Raw genomic sequence first — 12,500 nt, forward strand, 5'->3', positions numbered from 1 at the left:
AAGCTGTACCGGACGTTCGTCGACGAGTTCGACTACGTGCGCGACCTGCTCATGCTGATCCGGTTCGAGATACCGAAGTGGGTGTTCGTGGTGTCGGAGTTCGAGGACGAGATCTCGTCGTACGAGTGCAACCGGGCGGCCCGGGCGGCCCAACAGGCGGCCGCCGTCCAATTTGCATCGACGTCGGCGGCGACGGCGGTGGCGGCGGCGGCGGCGGCCGCAGCATCCATCGCTTCCCAGGCCGCCCAGACCGGTGACTTTCTGACTTTCGGTCGGCCGGGCCTGCTGGCTGGCAGCGAGAAGGGAGCAAAGCACGAGAAGTTCATTGAGCCGGAGGTGCGCGATCGGATCAAGAAGGACAACCACAACTGCAGTAGGTATCACGCGTGACGTCAGTCAGAGTGCCGCGCGGGCATCCGCACAACCGTGGCGTAATTGAGTGAGTTTTGCACTAGCACTGAAACGTCCTATGGGACGGCACGCTGTCTGACAATATTTGAAGCATAAAGAACCTTTTACACACACCCTCCAGACAAGCTCTTAGGTATCGCTAATGAATCGCTCGACTTTAAACGCTGCTAGCCCATTTGTCCTAGCAAGCAAATTCCCCCTTGCTTCTCTCTCTCTCTCTTTCTCTCTCTCTCTCTCTCTCACTCCCGTGGGTGCTCCGAGAGCGCATGTGAACAACAAAGGTGCTGGAGAGGACGGTTCCAGAAATAGCTGGCTCCAGATCAGTATCCCTACCACACCGAGCATCCCTGCAGGACATCCTGGGCGATGGTGGTGGCTCCGGTTTCTGGTAGGCAAACGGACCCAGAACAGACCCAGAAAGGAGCAGGAGATGCCGAGCGGAGTGCGAGCTGTACGAGTTCTATAAATAAAGCGCTATCGGCTATCGAAAATAGACACTAAACGTGACGAGTGGGCTGCATACTTGTCTCGCTCGATTGTCTGTTCCAGCAGGTTTCGAGTACATCTAGAGCTACTTAGTCGATTTTTCGCTTCTTCTTCTTCGTTGGCATTTTCTTTCACTCCCTCAGCAGCCGTTAGTACCGTTTCCGGAAGCTTTAGCTTCTCTAACATTCTTTTGGCTTCGTTCCACAAGGTCTGCGAAAGCCTGCAATCGGCATCCATAAATCGCTCTCTCTCTCTCTCTCTCTCTCTCTCTGTATCTCTCTCTCTCTCTCGCTCCCTGTATCTTTCTCTCTTTATATCTCTCTCTTAGGATTGTTGAACGAAGCACGAAATGGGAAATGCACCGCCACTTCCCTTTTTGACTTCTTGGACTGAAATATTACTTGGTAATGACTTGGTTGCACAACAATGTACCATTAAATATCGACGCTTTTTGAGTTTTGCACATTCACCGGTGCACCGCCGGAACAGGGCGCAGTAAAGCAAAGTAAAAGAGGCGAGGCAGGCACTAGGGTTGGGTGCACGGGGCCTCTCACAGACTGTGCGCTACAGCCGACGCTACAGCCGACCGTGGATCAATTACTCATCTCATTCTCGGCTTGCCCTTGATTCAGCATCGTTCAACAAAAAAAAATATATATATAAAAAAATGGGAAAACCATGGCAGCGAGAGCAAGCGACACCGATCGCACACAAACACACAGCTACATGAGTGAAGAATCATTTCTTGCTTTTCCAAACGTTAAAAAGGAGAAAATCAATTTCTATTTTTATCTCGACAGTTCGTAACAGCAAAACAACTAGCGGCTATACGGGAGTCTCCTTCCCCGGGGGTTTAGCTATCGTGAACACACACACACACATACACACACACCGCCGGTGTCGCAATAATAAATGTTGATCGAAGAGGGGGTTATTTTGTTCGTAGTGGCGGTTGGCAACCATGACTGTAAAGTAAATGCTGATTGCCACCGAAGTTCTGTGTTACTTCAAGGCTTCTGTCTTATTGCGAACCCTCTCTCCCCTCCTCCCCCTCCATACACATACGCATACCTTTACCCTCATCCATCCCTCCTTTCCAGCATCATCATCACCACATCATCGTCATCATCATGATCCGTTGCTCGCGAACGTCAACGAAGAGCTTGGGCTTGCTGCGGGGTGAGGCTGCTGTCATCAAGACGGACGGTGCGGAGAAAAGAGAGGAAGAGAGAGAAAGAGAGAGAAAGAGAGCGAGACCGGTGTACGCAGAACGTCGAAATTGAATTACACACCCATCCAATTTATTTCTTTACCAACTTGAACGCGTCCCCCGCGACGGTTTCCTTCGACCGTTCCCCAACCGAAATCCACCAATCGCACAAGCAAGCGCAGCACACCTAACAAAGCATCTCCATTCCTCCCCTCCCGGAGGCCATTGTCGCAGGTGGCGCAGCCCGCGAGCGGCGGTGAGAACGAAGAAGTTGCTGCCAGTCGCTGGTTCGCACTCCCCGCCTTGCAAACAAGCCCCATTCTTTTGCATCTCCCGTAGGCCACACGGTTCTGCTTTTTGCAATCCTTCACCCGCTATACCCCTCCCCCGCCGTTCCCTCCCGGGAACGTGAGTTCGCGAATGATTAGCATAAACAGAACGTACCCACCAAAGTCCGGTCAAACCGAACCCCCTCCCCCCCCAGGATGAAGTTCGGATGAAGGGAGTACATTTGGCCGTATCCCACGAACCGTACCGCAATGAATCTAGTCGCTAGCTGGCACAGGGAGAAAAAGAGAAAGAAACAGAGAGAAAGGTTTTAGTGTGGCATATTTCGTGACTTGTTGAATCTAGTCGTTGTCTTCGGGTCACGGTCGGTGACTGACTCCATATCAAATGGGGGATCGTTACCTATCGGGGTTCAGCCTGGTTACCGGTTGTCACTCTGTCTGCGCAGTAAAAGGAAAGCAAGGATCAGTGCCCCACACAACGGCCTTGCTCCCTGTATCTCTTTCTCTCGCTCGCTTCACTTGCATCATTGCGGACCAGTTGAGTAGAAAATTAATCACCCTTTTAGGGGTATGCCCCGGAGGCAGGCCCAGGATGACAGTAACGAGCCTGCAACGAGGCCGTTGGCAATGCGCTTTTCTGGTCGAAATGTGAGGCACCAGGCTTCTCCATCGTAGTGCAAAAACACCGGGCGCCTCCATCGCCGTAGAGGCGAATGCCGCTTCGAGCGAGGGGTTTGGGTTCGGTTTCGCTTGCGCTCTAGCGCCTACTTCGTGCGTTAGCTGTGTTGCGGATTCACGGTTGTCTCGTTCTGCTGCAGATGTGCTGGATCTCTCGACATTTTCGCTCTCTCCTAGCTGCCTGCCGCTGCTGCTGCTGCTGCTGCGATATTGACGAAAGGGTACAGCTGGTGAATAATGAACGGTGTTTTTCTTTGATAGGGAAGGGTTGAGAAGGCGGATTGGAAGGGAGTGGCCTGACTGGATGGTTGAGACCTCTCAGACCCGGGGTTTGCTGCCATTCGCGTGCGATTAGGGAATGGCGCGGATGTAAATTCCCTTGATGCGACGGGAGCGATGCGAGAATGATACAGGAGAGAGAGAGAGAGAGAGAGAGAGAGAGAGAGAGAGAGAGAGAGAGAGAGAGAGAGAGAGAGACGATGGGATGCAAGAGGATCAACACGCGAGACAGTGAAAAGTTGAAGATTAATTATTTGGCTCAGCCTCCACTAAGCGGTTCGGTTCGGGTACCTTGGTCGGTGCTCCCACACGCCGGAGTAGGAAGCCACCTACCCCATACCTTCCCCTCCTCCCTCCTTCCATTCCACACAATTCCTATTCCAACCGCTTCTCGGAAGAAAAAGAAGAAGGTCGTTGCTGGCCCTGGTTCGTCTTCATCTTTGCGTTCCTTCCGGAATGCTAGTATTGATTTTAAAGCTCTCCACCCTCCTTCCTCTCTCTCTCTCTCTCTCTCTCTCTCTCTCTCTCTCTCTCTCTCTCTCTCGCTCACTCGCACTTACTTTCCTCTCTGGCTCAATCTGCGTTCGTTCAGCCTTCACTTTGGGAACGGCTTGACTTGATTGCTTGCCGCTTGCCGTGGCTTGCTGGCCCAAGAAGGCAGCCCCATCATGTTTGCGCAAGTGTGTGTGCTGAGTGTTTGTGAGTGAGAGTGAGGCGAACCGTTGTTCCGGTTGCGCGCTTTTTGTCCGTACCGCTGGCCAGCCAGCCAGCAGATGCGATGCTGAGCTCTCGCCTTCGTCGGATGGAGAGGCCCGGGCCCGTGCCCGGGCCCCAAACCATTCTCCTGCTCGTGCTTGCTTCCGGGGCTCGCAGCAAAACAACAGCAAAAATAACAGCAAAACCATCAGCAACAATGATGGGACTCAATAGCCGATGGGACCAGGGGACACTGGGGATGAGAGCAAGCCCAAAATCCTCTGGAACTGGACGCATGCTGTGACAGCTGACGCGGAGCTATTTGATGCCCGGAGTGAGGGGGTGAGAGAGTGGGCGGGAGAGATTGAAGGAGATGCTTTATTGATTTTTCCACATCACCTTCCATTCTCTCTCAGACACTCGTTCTCTCTCTCTTTCTCTCGCTCGCTCGCTCTCGTGTCTCTCGCTTATCGCTTATCCTGGCGAGCCCTTATCGCGCGCGTTTTGCTGTCCTGTCGTCGACGTTGGCGATGACTCGTCCTTCATATGACCCTCACCTTGACATGCTGCTGCTCTTGCTGTGTGATGCTGGGTCTCAGCATAAGGTCTCGTTACTTAGATCTTACGGACTGATTGCCCCCCTCCCCCTGGTGGCCAACCGTGGTTGAAGGTGCATGCCAGGCTGGCAGGTGCTGGTGGAACGGTGGTAGCACCAAATTTCTTGTTAAATAATTTAATATTTCGTCGCTCGTCGCTGAAGCAGAAGCGGCGGATTTCGGACTTGTTTGTTTATTCATTCACACACTCACACACATTACAGTACTATACTATCTACTCGGTCCCGGCCAGCGCTCGAGATGCTACGCTCTCGATGTCGAAAGATCGCCAAAACGCCTCTCGCCGTTCGTGGTCCGCTTGCACAAAACCCTCAGCGGCAACAGCATAAACCGACCGACCACAAAAACTGCCAATCCTTTTGTGCACTCTCTCTCTCGCTCTCGCTTCCGCTCTCTCGCCAGGACGAAATCGGAACTTCGGGACCTTGGGATTGCTTGGGATCGCTGTGCCGCTTCGGTTTTACCCGTAACGATGCCGCAAATTAACTGGCAGCACCGCGTGACATCGCTGGAAGGCTGGCAAGCGGACAGCTACCCACCCTCCCCACCATTTTCTCCTTCATTCCCTCCCATTTCGGTAGCGGTGGCGCAAGCAATAGACTGAAACGGTGCGAAACGGAGTGGAAAGGGGCCAGATTTGGCGTGGAGTTAGAACGGTTCGAGGTCGAGAGACGAGGGAAGGAATCGGGAGGAATCGTGTCGGACAATTTGCACTGCCATCAAATCTGGAACCCCTGGTCGTAGTCGTCGTCGTCGTCACCACCAAGCGAACCACAAGACAAGCCAAGTGCCACTCTAAGTAGTTCAACGGCACCACACACACACACACACACACACACACACACACATACCAGGATCGATCAACGACGACGATAGCGACGATAGCGACGGTCACGTGCTCAAGAAATCGAAGAAAAAGGACGAGCATCTGGACGAGGTGTCCTGAGTTCTCGAACTCGAATTCGAATAGCTGATAAGGAGGTCATGCAGTCATGTATGTGTGCAGTGTGGGGAATCGTGAGAGAAGAGGGCAACCGGAACCGTCCAGCCATCAATAGATCGATCGGTAGACTGGGGGATGGACTGTGCTCTGTGGGGATGCAAAATAATTAGGTAGCCTCAGAGTGAGGCGCGAGCGCGATGGAGGGAAGGCTAGTAAAAGGCAAACACATCTCCAAACAGACACACGCACACACATGCATACGCAGGGAGGAATAAAGTCACCGGAGAGCCACCGTTACCCCCGTTACGTGCTCATCGATTGTTCGTGCTCCTTCCTTCCTTCCTTCTTCTTCTTCTTCTTCTTCTTCTTCTTCTTCTGGCGGTGTGTTTACGGAGGTGGCTTTATTGTTGATACGGGAGGGAGGGGCTGAAGTGATTTATGGCGAGTCAACAGCTTGTGCCGAGGATTATCCTCCACCAAAAAAGGGGAATTCGTTCGGTTTGCTCCTAGCGAACGTTTCTTTCGAGCGAAAAGCGAGAGTGAGAGAGCGAGAGCTCGGAAGAGTGCTGTGGTTTATTTACGCGCAGAGTAAAAAAAAGGGTTCACACAGCTACAGGTTTCCGGGTGGTGGTGTCCGTGAACCTACCTGCACCTTACTTGCGTCGCTTCAGCTCCCGGACCATGATGCGCGTCCGCTTGAGCCCGTTCAGGTGAAGCCAGTCGAGCCAGTAGGCAAACCGGACGCCCGACTCGTTACCATACATCCCGTTCAGGTTGATGCGGGTGCAGCTGCGGTGCCACCAGCCGGACGCCGTCCGCAGCGCACAGTTGACGTCGGCGTACTGATCGTGGTCCTGGTCGTAGGTCGAAAACTCCATGCCCTTGTTGTAGTTGAACTCGTCGCCGAGCGTACCGGAGTAGACGCCGAGCTTCTGCAGCCGGTACCGGTCGGTTTCGCCACCGATCTCGAACAGCGTGTAGCGGGCCCACCGCCGCTCACCCTTAAACGACTCGGCGACGAACGCGATCTCGTGCGGTGTCGCCACCGTCAGCCGGTGGATCGTGTCCAAACCGAGCCAGTGCTCGGTGCCGATGTCCCCGAACCCGTCCCGGTACTTCTCCCAGCTGCGGTTAAAGTTCACGAACCCATCGAACCGGTTCTGGATCACGATCCAGCCACCTTCCTCGAAGTCCTGATCGCAGTACACCTCGACCGGTTCGCCCGGGCCGAGGTAGATCGTTTCTTCGCCCGACATCCCGTCCGGGATGTCGCGGCAGCTCCGTGGCCGCCCTTGCATCGCACCCGCCATCTCCACCAGCTGGCGGCCACTGCCAACGGTCACGGTACCGCTCGGCCCGGGTACGTCAGCAGCAGCAGCAGCCACTAGCGAGCGTGACTCGAGCGCTCTGGCTGGTGGTTCGGCCACACCGGCAATACCACCGGCAGCCCATGGGGAGTGCAGGTAGCGCAGGATAGTCTGCTGATTGGTGAGCACCTGCTGCAGCAACCGCGTCACTTCCTCATCCCGACTGTTGATCCTAAAGCGGGTACCAGTTGAGTGTTGTCGCTCAATCGCTTCCCCGTGATTCCCCGATGATGTCTTACTTTGCCTCCAGTGCAGCCAGCCGCTCGTGCCATGCCAGTTGTGGTAGTGGTTCTGGATTGCCGGAAGGGAGAGATGTAGCAGCAGCAGCAGCAGCAGTAGCCGATTGATCGGCCGGCTGCGCCTTGATGCTTGGCATGCAGATGCCCAACAGGAGCAGCGGTACGATTTTGCGTAGCACCATTCCGCCAGCCACACCGAACACAGTTGCTTTACGTTTCATGCCCAGCAGCTCACTGGTAGCGATTCCGCTACCAATAGCTCGCCACCGTCGTGGTCGTCAACAACAAGACTCGTCGTCGTCAGAGAGTGATAAGCGATAAGGCGTATGGCGATCGGTCGGTTACTCGCTGGCGGGCGTCTACGGCCTGATCTCGCTGGTCTGATACCAGTACTGAGTGTGTGTGTGATGACGCCAGTGTGTCCTAGATTGCAATGGCGCGCGCGCGTGAGCTGGAATGCTCTCGAAACCGGGCGCCAACGAGACTCGTTTCGCATCTCGAACCAACGCAACATCCTTCCTTGTTTTGGCTTCTATCTATCGCCACCTGACACGATCTCTCTCTCTCTCTCTCTCTCTCTCTCTCTCTCTCTCTCTCTCTCTCTCTCTCTCTCACACGCATACAGTTGTGGACAAGCTTGATCCTGACTGACGCTAAATGACCTTTGGTGGCCTAAACGCCTTTGACAGAAAAAAACAAAGCTGAATGCCTGCACGTTATCAGCAGCGTGAATTGGCCTCAAAAATCGGCTTCGAGCTGCGGCCTGGAACAGGAACTGCGCTACTCCACAGTTCACTCCGAGTGCTGGTTCGATCCAGTCCGTGCAAGTGCTTTTGTTTCGTCCTCGCTGTGGCTGTGTGTCTGTGGCTAATACGAGCGTCGATCGCACCACATCAAAATTGCCAAAAAAGTATTATTGAGTATTCCAACGGTTTCCAACGGGTGTTGCTAAGTGCAGTACCGGAACGTCAATGAGGTGCATCAGAAAAGACTCTATTCTCTTCCCTACACCCCGGGGGATAGAGTCTTAGGGGAAAAACAGGAACAGCAACAGCAGCAGCAGCGGAACCTTCTACGCTCGACATCGCATGATGGCTCCGGCTGTCAAACTGGAGTGTCCTCCTACTAGCACTCGTTCATTCCGTCCGAACGTCCATCATCATCGTCCATCAGCCACTTGAGGTGCTGCTGCTGCTGAACAACGAAGCGTGGGCGCACTTTGTCAATCGCACGCCTCGTTCGATGTTGCTGCTGCTGCTGCTGCATGATCGATTGGTACGGAAATGCAATCTCAAGGACGTCCTTCCGACCGGGAGTGCGCGCGTGTTCCGTGTGTGCTCGACTGTGGATGCTGAGTTTGCACAGTGCCGCTCTCTGTGCCCTGGGCACCATCCAGGTTGGGAACATGCATTCCAGCTGGTCTTCTCTTCACCCTCGTCCCTCATTACCATGCAAATTGAAGTTGAGCCGATGTCCGATCGGCACAGACACACAAGCCGATGTTGACGGTGATGATGACGGTGATGATGCAGCAGAATCCTTTCGCACAATTCGCTTCTGAGGAAGAGGAGGAGGAGGAGGAGGAGGAGGAGGAGGAGGAGGAGGAGGAGATGTGGTTTTGGGGGCGGATGTGAGAGGGCGGATAGAGAAATACAACAAGTGAGCCGTCGGCCGTACGCCGGCACCGGCACGCCATGGTAAGGGCCGGGCCCAGCCATTTATCAAGCCAGATACTCTCTCTCTCTCTCTCTCTCTGTGTCACGCTTCCTCGTCGCTTCCTGGCTTGTAGTTAGGATAAGAGCGCTCGAGAATATAGATCATTTGGTGGGCTGGAGTGGCGCACGCCAGCTAGCCAGCCAGCCAGCCAGCCAGCCAGCCAGCCAGCCAGCCAGCCAGCCAACCAGCCAGTCCTGCGAGTGTCACTGGCCGGTTCGCTGCGTGATTAATGGCGTTCGAACGGCTTGACTCGGGGGCCCGGGAATCACTCTCAGTCGTCCACTTCATTCTTCTCTCTCTCACTCTCTCCACAATCTCTCGTCATCCCGCTTACTACCCCAACCAGCTGTTTATGTTTCTTTCCAAGGGTGGCGGTGGCGAAACAATTAAGCAAAAGGACGCATAAGGACCGGGTTTGTTTTGATTGAGTTTTCTATGGATTTTGTTTCTCTTTTTATTATTATTATTACGATCGTTCACTCTTCCTTCCTCTCTCTCTCTCTCTCTCTCTCTCTCTCTCTCTCTCTCTCTCTCTCTCTCTCTCTCTCTCTCTCTCTCACTATGTTTCTTTGTGGCTTACGCTTTTCTCGCTGCCTTTTGTTGACGGAAGCAAACCCGCTGCAAACAACCGTTTCGCTTTCGAATCGAATCCAATATTGCGTGTATTGGGCGGATTCGGTTCGGTTGTGTTGCGGTTAGCGGTGCGAGGGCAGCTCCTAGATACCGATGCCGGGGATTGGCCACACTACGTGTCCGTGCTGCTGTGGATGTCAATATACCCACCGCTCGATATGCATTCTCTCTCTCTACCTCCCTCTACATCCCACTCTTCTGTTCGTGTGCCCTTGTGTTGGTTCGAAATCATCGTCTATTCCTTCTCAACTGCCGCACCTTTTACCATTGTGTGGGGGGTGCACGTTCACAATCGCCACTATTATTACTATCTGTGTTATTATTAACATTATTATTAAGTTTTCTTTTCTTGTTTCTTTTTTGTAGTTGCATTTCACCTGCCTTACATCTGAATGGAGCGTTCCCTTGGTTCGCCTTGTTATGTTGGGATTTTTGGTTGTCTCTTTGTTTGTTCTTCTTCTTCTTCTTTTTGTTTTGTTGGATTTTTCTGGTTCTCACTACTAAGTTCTGCATTTGTTCTGGTTACTCTTATCAATTATTGCCGCCAGCTCTGTCCATACACCCGCACGTCGCACGTCGCGCGTCGCGCGTCGCGCATTTGCTCTCGTTTAAACGCTTGTGTATGTGTGTGTTTGTGTAAATTTTGTTTGGTGGAGTAGTGTGACTAGTGTGTACCATGGAGGAGCCTGTTAAAGGCCTCAGCACCTACATCATCGGCTCTAGCTCGTATTTAGTCAGCAATAAGGGCCATGGAGTCATAATAGCAGCGCTTCTGGACGATAACGAGAATTTCCCGAGAATGAGCCGAGACATTTTAGACATTTTCAATTCTCTATTCTCGGGAAATTCTCGCTGTGGTCTAGAAGTACTGTACGGCGTGTCATTCCTCTCTCTCTCTCTCTCTCTCTCTCTCTCTCTCTCTCTCTCTCTCTCTCTCTCTCACTCTGAAGAGAGTGAACGCATCACAAAGTGGAGCTTCTCAGTAGTGCAAAGACACTCCGGAGCTAAAGTGTTGCTCTAGAGGTCATTCCGGAACTGGGACGTGCGCGTATTGCTTGTGCCCACCCCCCACCCAGGACCACCGGAGGCTGTGTGCGCTTTCGATTCGCGATGAGGTCCCCTGACCGCCACCGTGCTGACGCCAGTGCGTTTGATGTTTGGAACGCAACGCCATCCCCCCTTCCCCCACCCTTTGGCTGCGTGTTGCTCTCAACCTTCCCACCAGCGTGGGTTCTCGTGCGGACCATGGACTGTTTAATTTTTTACGCGCCATCTGGTCGTTCCCTCCCGGGGGAGGGGTGTTTGGCACATGTACTCCGGCATGCGATTCCAAGCACCACACTATGGGCAAGGGTGGGTGGCGAGGGGCCCCGGGCACTGGAGTTATTTATAGATCAGCTCAGCCTTCGTGCCGTGATGTCCGTTCCGGCTCTGCTTCATAACTTTACGATGTTCCTCCCTAGCCCTACCCAGCATGCCCCTAACCAACCCCCCCCTCCCCCTCCTGATATGCTCCAATGGAGAAGCCAATTTCCCGGGGTTTTTTTCTTCTTCTTCTTCTTCTTCTTTCCATTCCCATTCCAACGGGCGATCAAAGAGAAATTGGACGAGACGAGACGAGGACCAGTGGGGGTGCTGTTCTGTGATGGTGCGCGCATTGCTCTGTTCCTCTGGGGGGTCACCAACTGCTTTCACACCCGTACCCGACCCGTGCTCCGATGCTGCGATCAGCGGCCCGCGCTATTGCTTTGCAAAACCGCTTTGACGTGGCCGCTTTTCCGCTGGGAATATATGTTGCTTATGCTTCGGCTTTCGCAATAGTGTGTACTAGTGTATCATTCGCCCTTCCCCCTTCCACTAACTCTTGTTGAAAGTTTGGTTTTCCACTCTGCCACTTCTTTTGTGTTTGTGCGTGTTTGTTGTATAGTTGGGTGTGTTAGGTGGATTTATTGTTTTTTATTCGCTCCTTTCCTTTGTGTCGCGCCTTTGCGTATCAATCAGTGTTTCACTTCATCATTCCCCTTCATCTAACTTTTCTTCTCCTTCGTTTGTCTGCGTCTTGTTTCCCCATCTTCAAGGAAGTAACGCACGCCCCGCCTGTGTGCGAAAGAGTTTTTGTGTGTGTTTTTTGCTTTTGTTTAATGTCTAAATGCTCCACGACAATTACCCCCCCCCCCCCCCACTAAGTATTAGTAGTAGCAGTAGTAGTAGTAAGTAGTCCAATATTAGCTCCTGACGTCTGACCCGCATTCTACCCGCTTTCAAATATCTTCATCTCATGGCGACGCCCTCTCCCCCCCGGGGCCACACGCCAAGACCTTCCAGGTGGCCTCGATGTCGTGTGCAAAACTGTGTGCAAAATGTGTACTTTTGATGTGTGTGTGTATGTGTCCGTCGACCGTGTGCCCGACGGCGAAATGCAATTCTATCTTTTTTATGTGTATGTGTGTCTGTCTGGCTGTGTGTGGTGTGTTTGCTCCGTGCTACACCGTTCATTTGCCCTTTTGTGGATTTTTACCGCTGTCGGCTAAAATCAACTCTTGCCGCTTGGTTTGCTGCCCCGTACTAGGTTTCTGCTTTTACTCACTAACATTCTCACTAAGATTATTATGCTTCTGTTTCTCTGCTAGCTCGTGCCTCTTGGTTGTGTATAGACGATGTTTGACAAAAGGGCTTGCCTGGCCCATGTGCTTCAATCGTTCCCTAATTAAACTGACTTTTTGATAAGTGAATCTTTTCTGATAAGTGTGATGGTTTGGTTTGATGATGCTTGTGTGTATGTGTTGGTGTGTGTGTGTGTGTGATGCACTATAATGTTTTACATATTATTGCTCCCTACCTGCTGTCGGCGTTCCTTTGCGCTACCCTACGATAGATTTATTATTTTTTAAATTTATTTTCTCATTTCTATGCCCGTTCGTTCCCGCTTTCTACC

At 52.8% G+C, this 12,500-nt stretch overlaps 4 protein-coding genes across 7 annotated transcripts in view; 2 read left to right on the plus strand and 2 right to left on the minus strand.

Annotated features, from left to right (window-relative positions):
• Positions 1-907, plus strand: part of LOC126579961 (uncharacterized) — an 8,025-nt gene extending 7,118 nt beyond the window's left edge. For all 3 annotated transcript variants that reach the window (XM_050243756.1, XM_050243755.1, XM_050243754.1), the window contains one exon: positions 1-907. This exon is cut by the window's left edge and continues 712 nt beyond it. In XM_050243756.1, the coding sequence (XP_050099713.1) occupies positions 1-390 (390 nt within the window). In that variant the 3' untranslated portion in view covers positions 391-907.
• A 5,258-nt stretch (positions 908-6,165) lies between these two features.
• LOC126579963 (fibrinogen-like protein A) lies at positions 6,166-7,463 on the minus strand. Its single transcript, XM_050243757.1, has 2 exons — positions 7,217-7,463; positions 6,166-7,149 (listed from the first exon to the last, which is right to left on the minus strand). Exons 1-2 carry the CDS (start codon positions 7,435-7,437, stop codon positions 6,264-6,266), a joined length of 1,107 nt encoding a protein of 368 aa, XP_050099714.1. The 5' UTR covers positions 7,438-7,463; the 3' UTR covers positions 6,166-6,263.
• Positions 7,464-8,172: 709 nt separating this feature from the next.
• The window catches only part of LOC126579965 (uncharacterized), a 12,693-nt gene continuing 8,365 nt past the window's right edge, over positions 8,173-12,500 (plus strand). Inside the window, exon 1 of one of the 2 annotated variants that reach the window (XM_050243759.1) lies at positions 8,173-8,192. In XM_050243759.1, the coding sequence (XP_050099716.1) occupies positions 8,188-8,192 (5 nt within the window). In that variant the 5' untranslated portion in view covers positions 8,173-8,187. Of the gene's footprint in view, positions 8,193-8,472; positions 8,492-12,500 lie in introns of those variants that run through there. The other variant, XM_050243761.1, reaches the window with a different exon arrangement.
• Positions 11,732-12,500, minus strand: part of LOC126579964 (BTB/POZ domain-containing protein KCTD16) — a 5,104-nt gene continuing 4,335 nt past the window's right edge. Inside the window, exon 2 of the mRNA XM_050243758.1 lies at positions 11,732-12,500. This exon is cut by the window's right edge and continues 914 nt beyond it. The gene's annotated coding sequence lies outside the window, so the exon portion shown is untranslated.

Source organism: Anopheles aquasalis, chromosome Y, assembly GCF_943734665.1.
Source record: "Anopheles aquasalis chromosome Y, idAnoAquaMG_Q_19, whole genome shotgun sequence".
In the NCBI taxonomy this organism is placed as follows: domain Eukaryota; kingdom Metazoa; phylum Arthropoda; class Insecta; order Diptera; family Culicidae; genus Anopheles; species Anopheles aquasalis.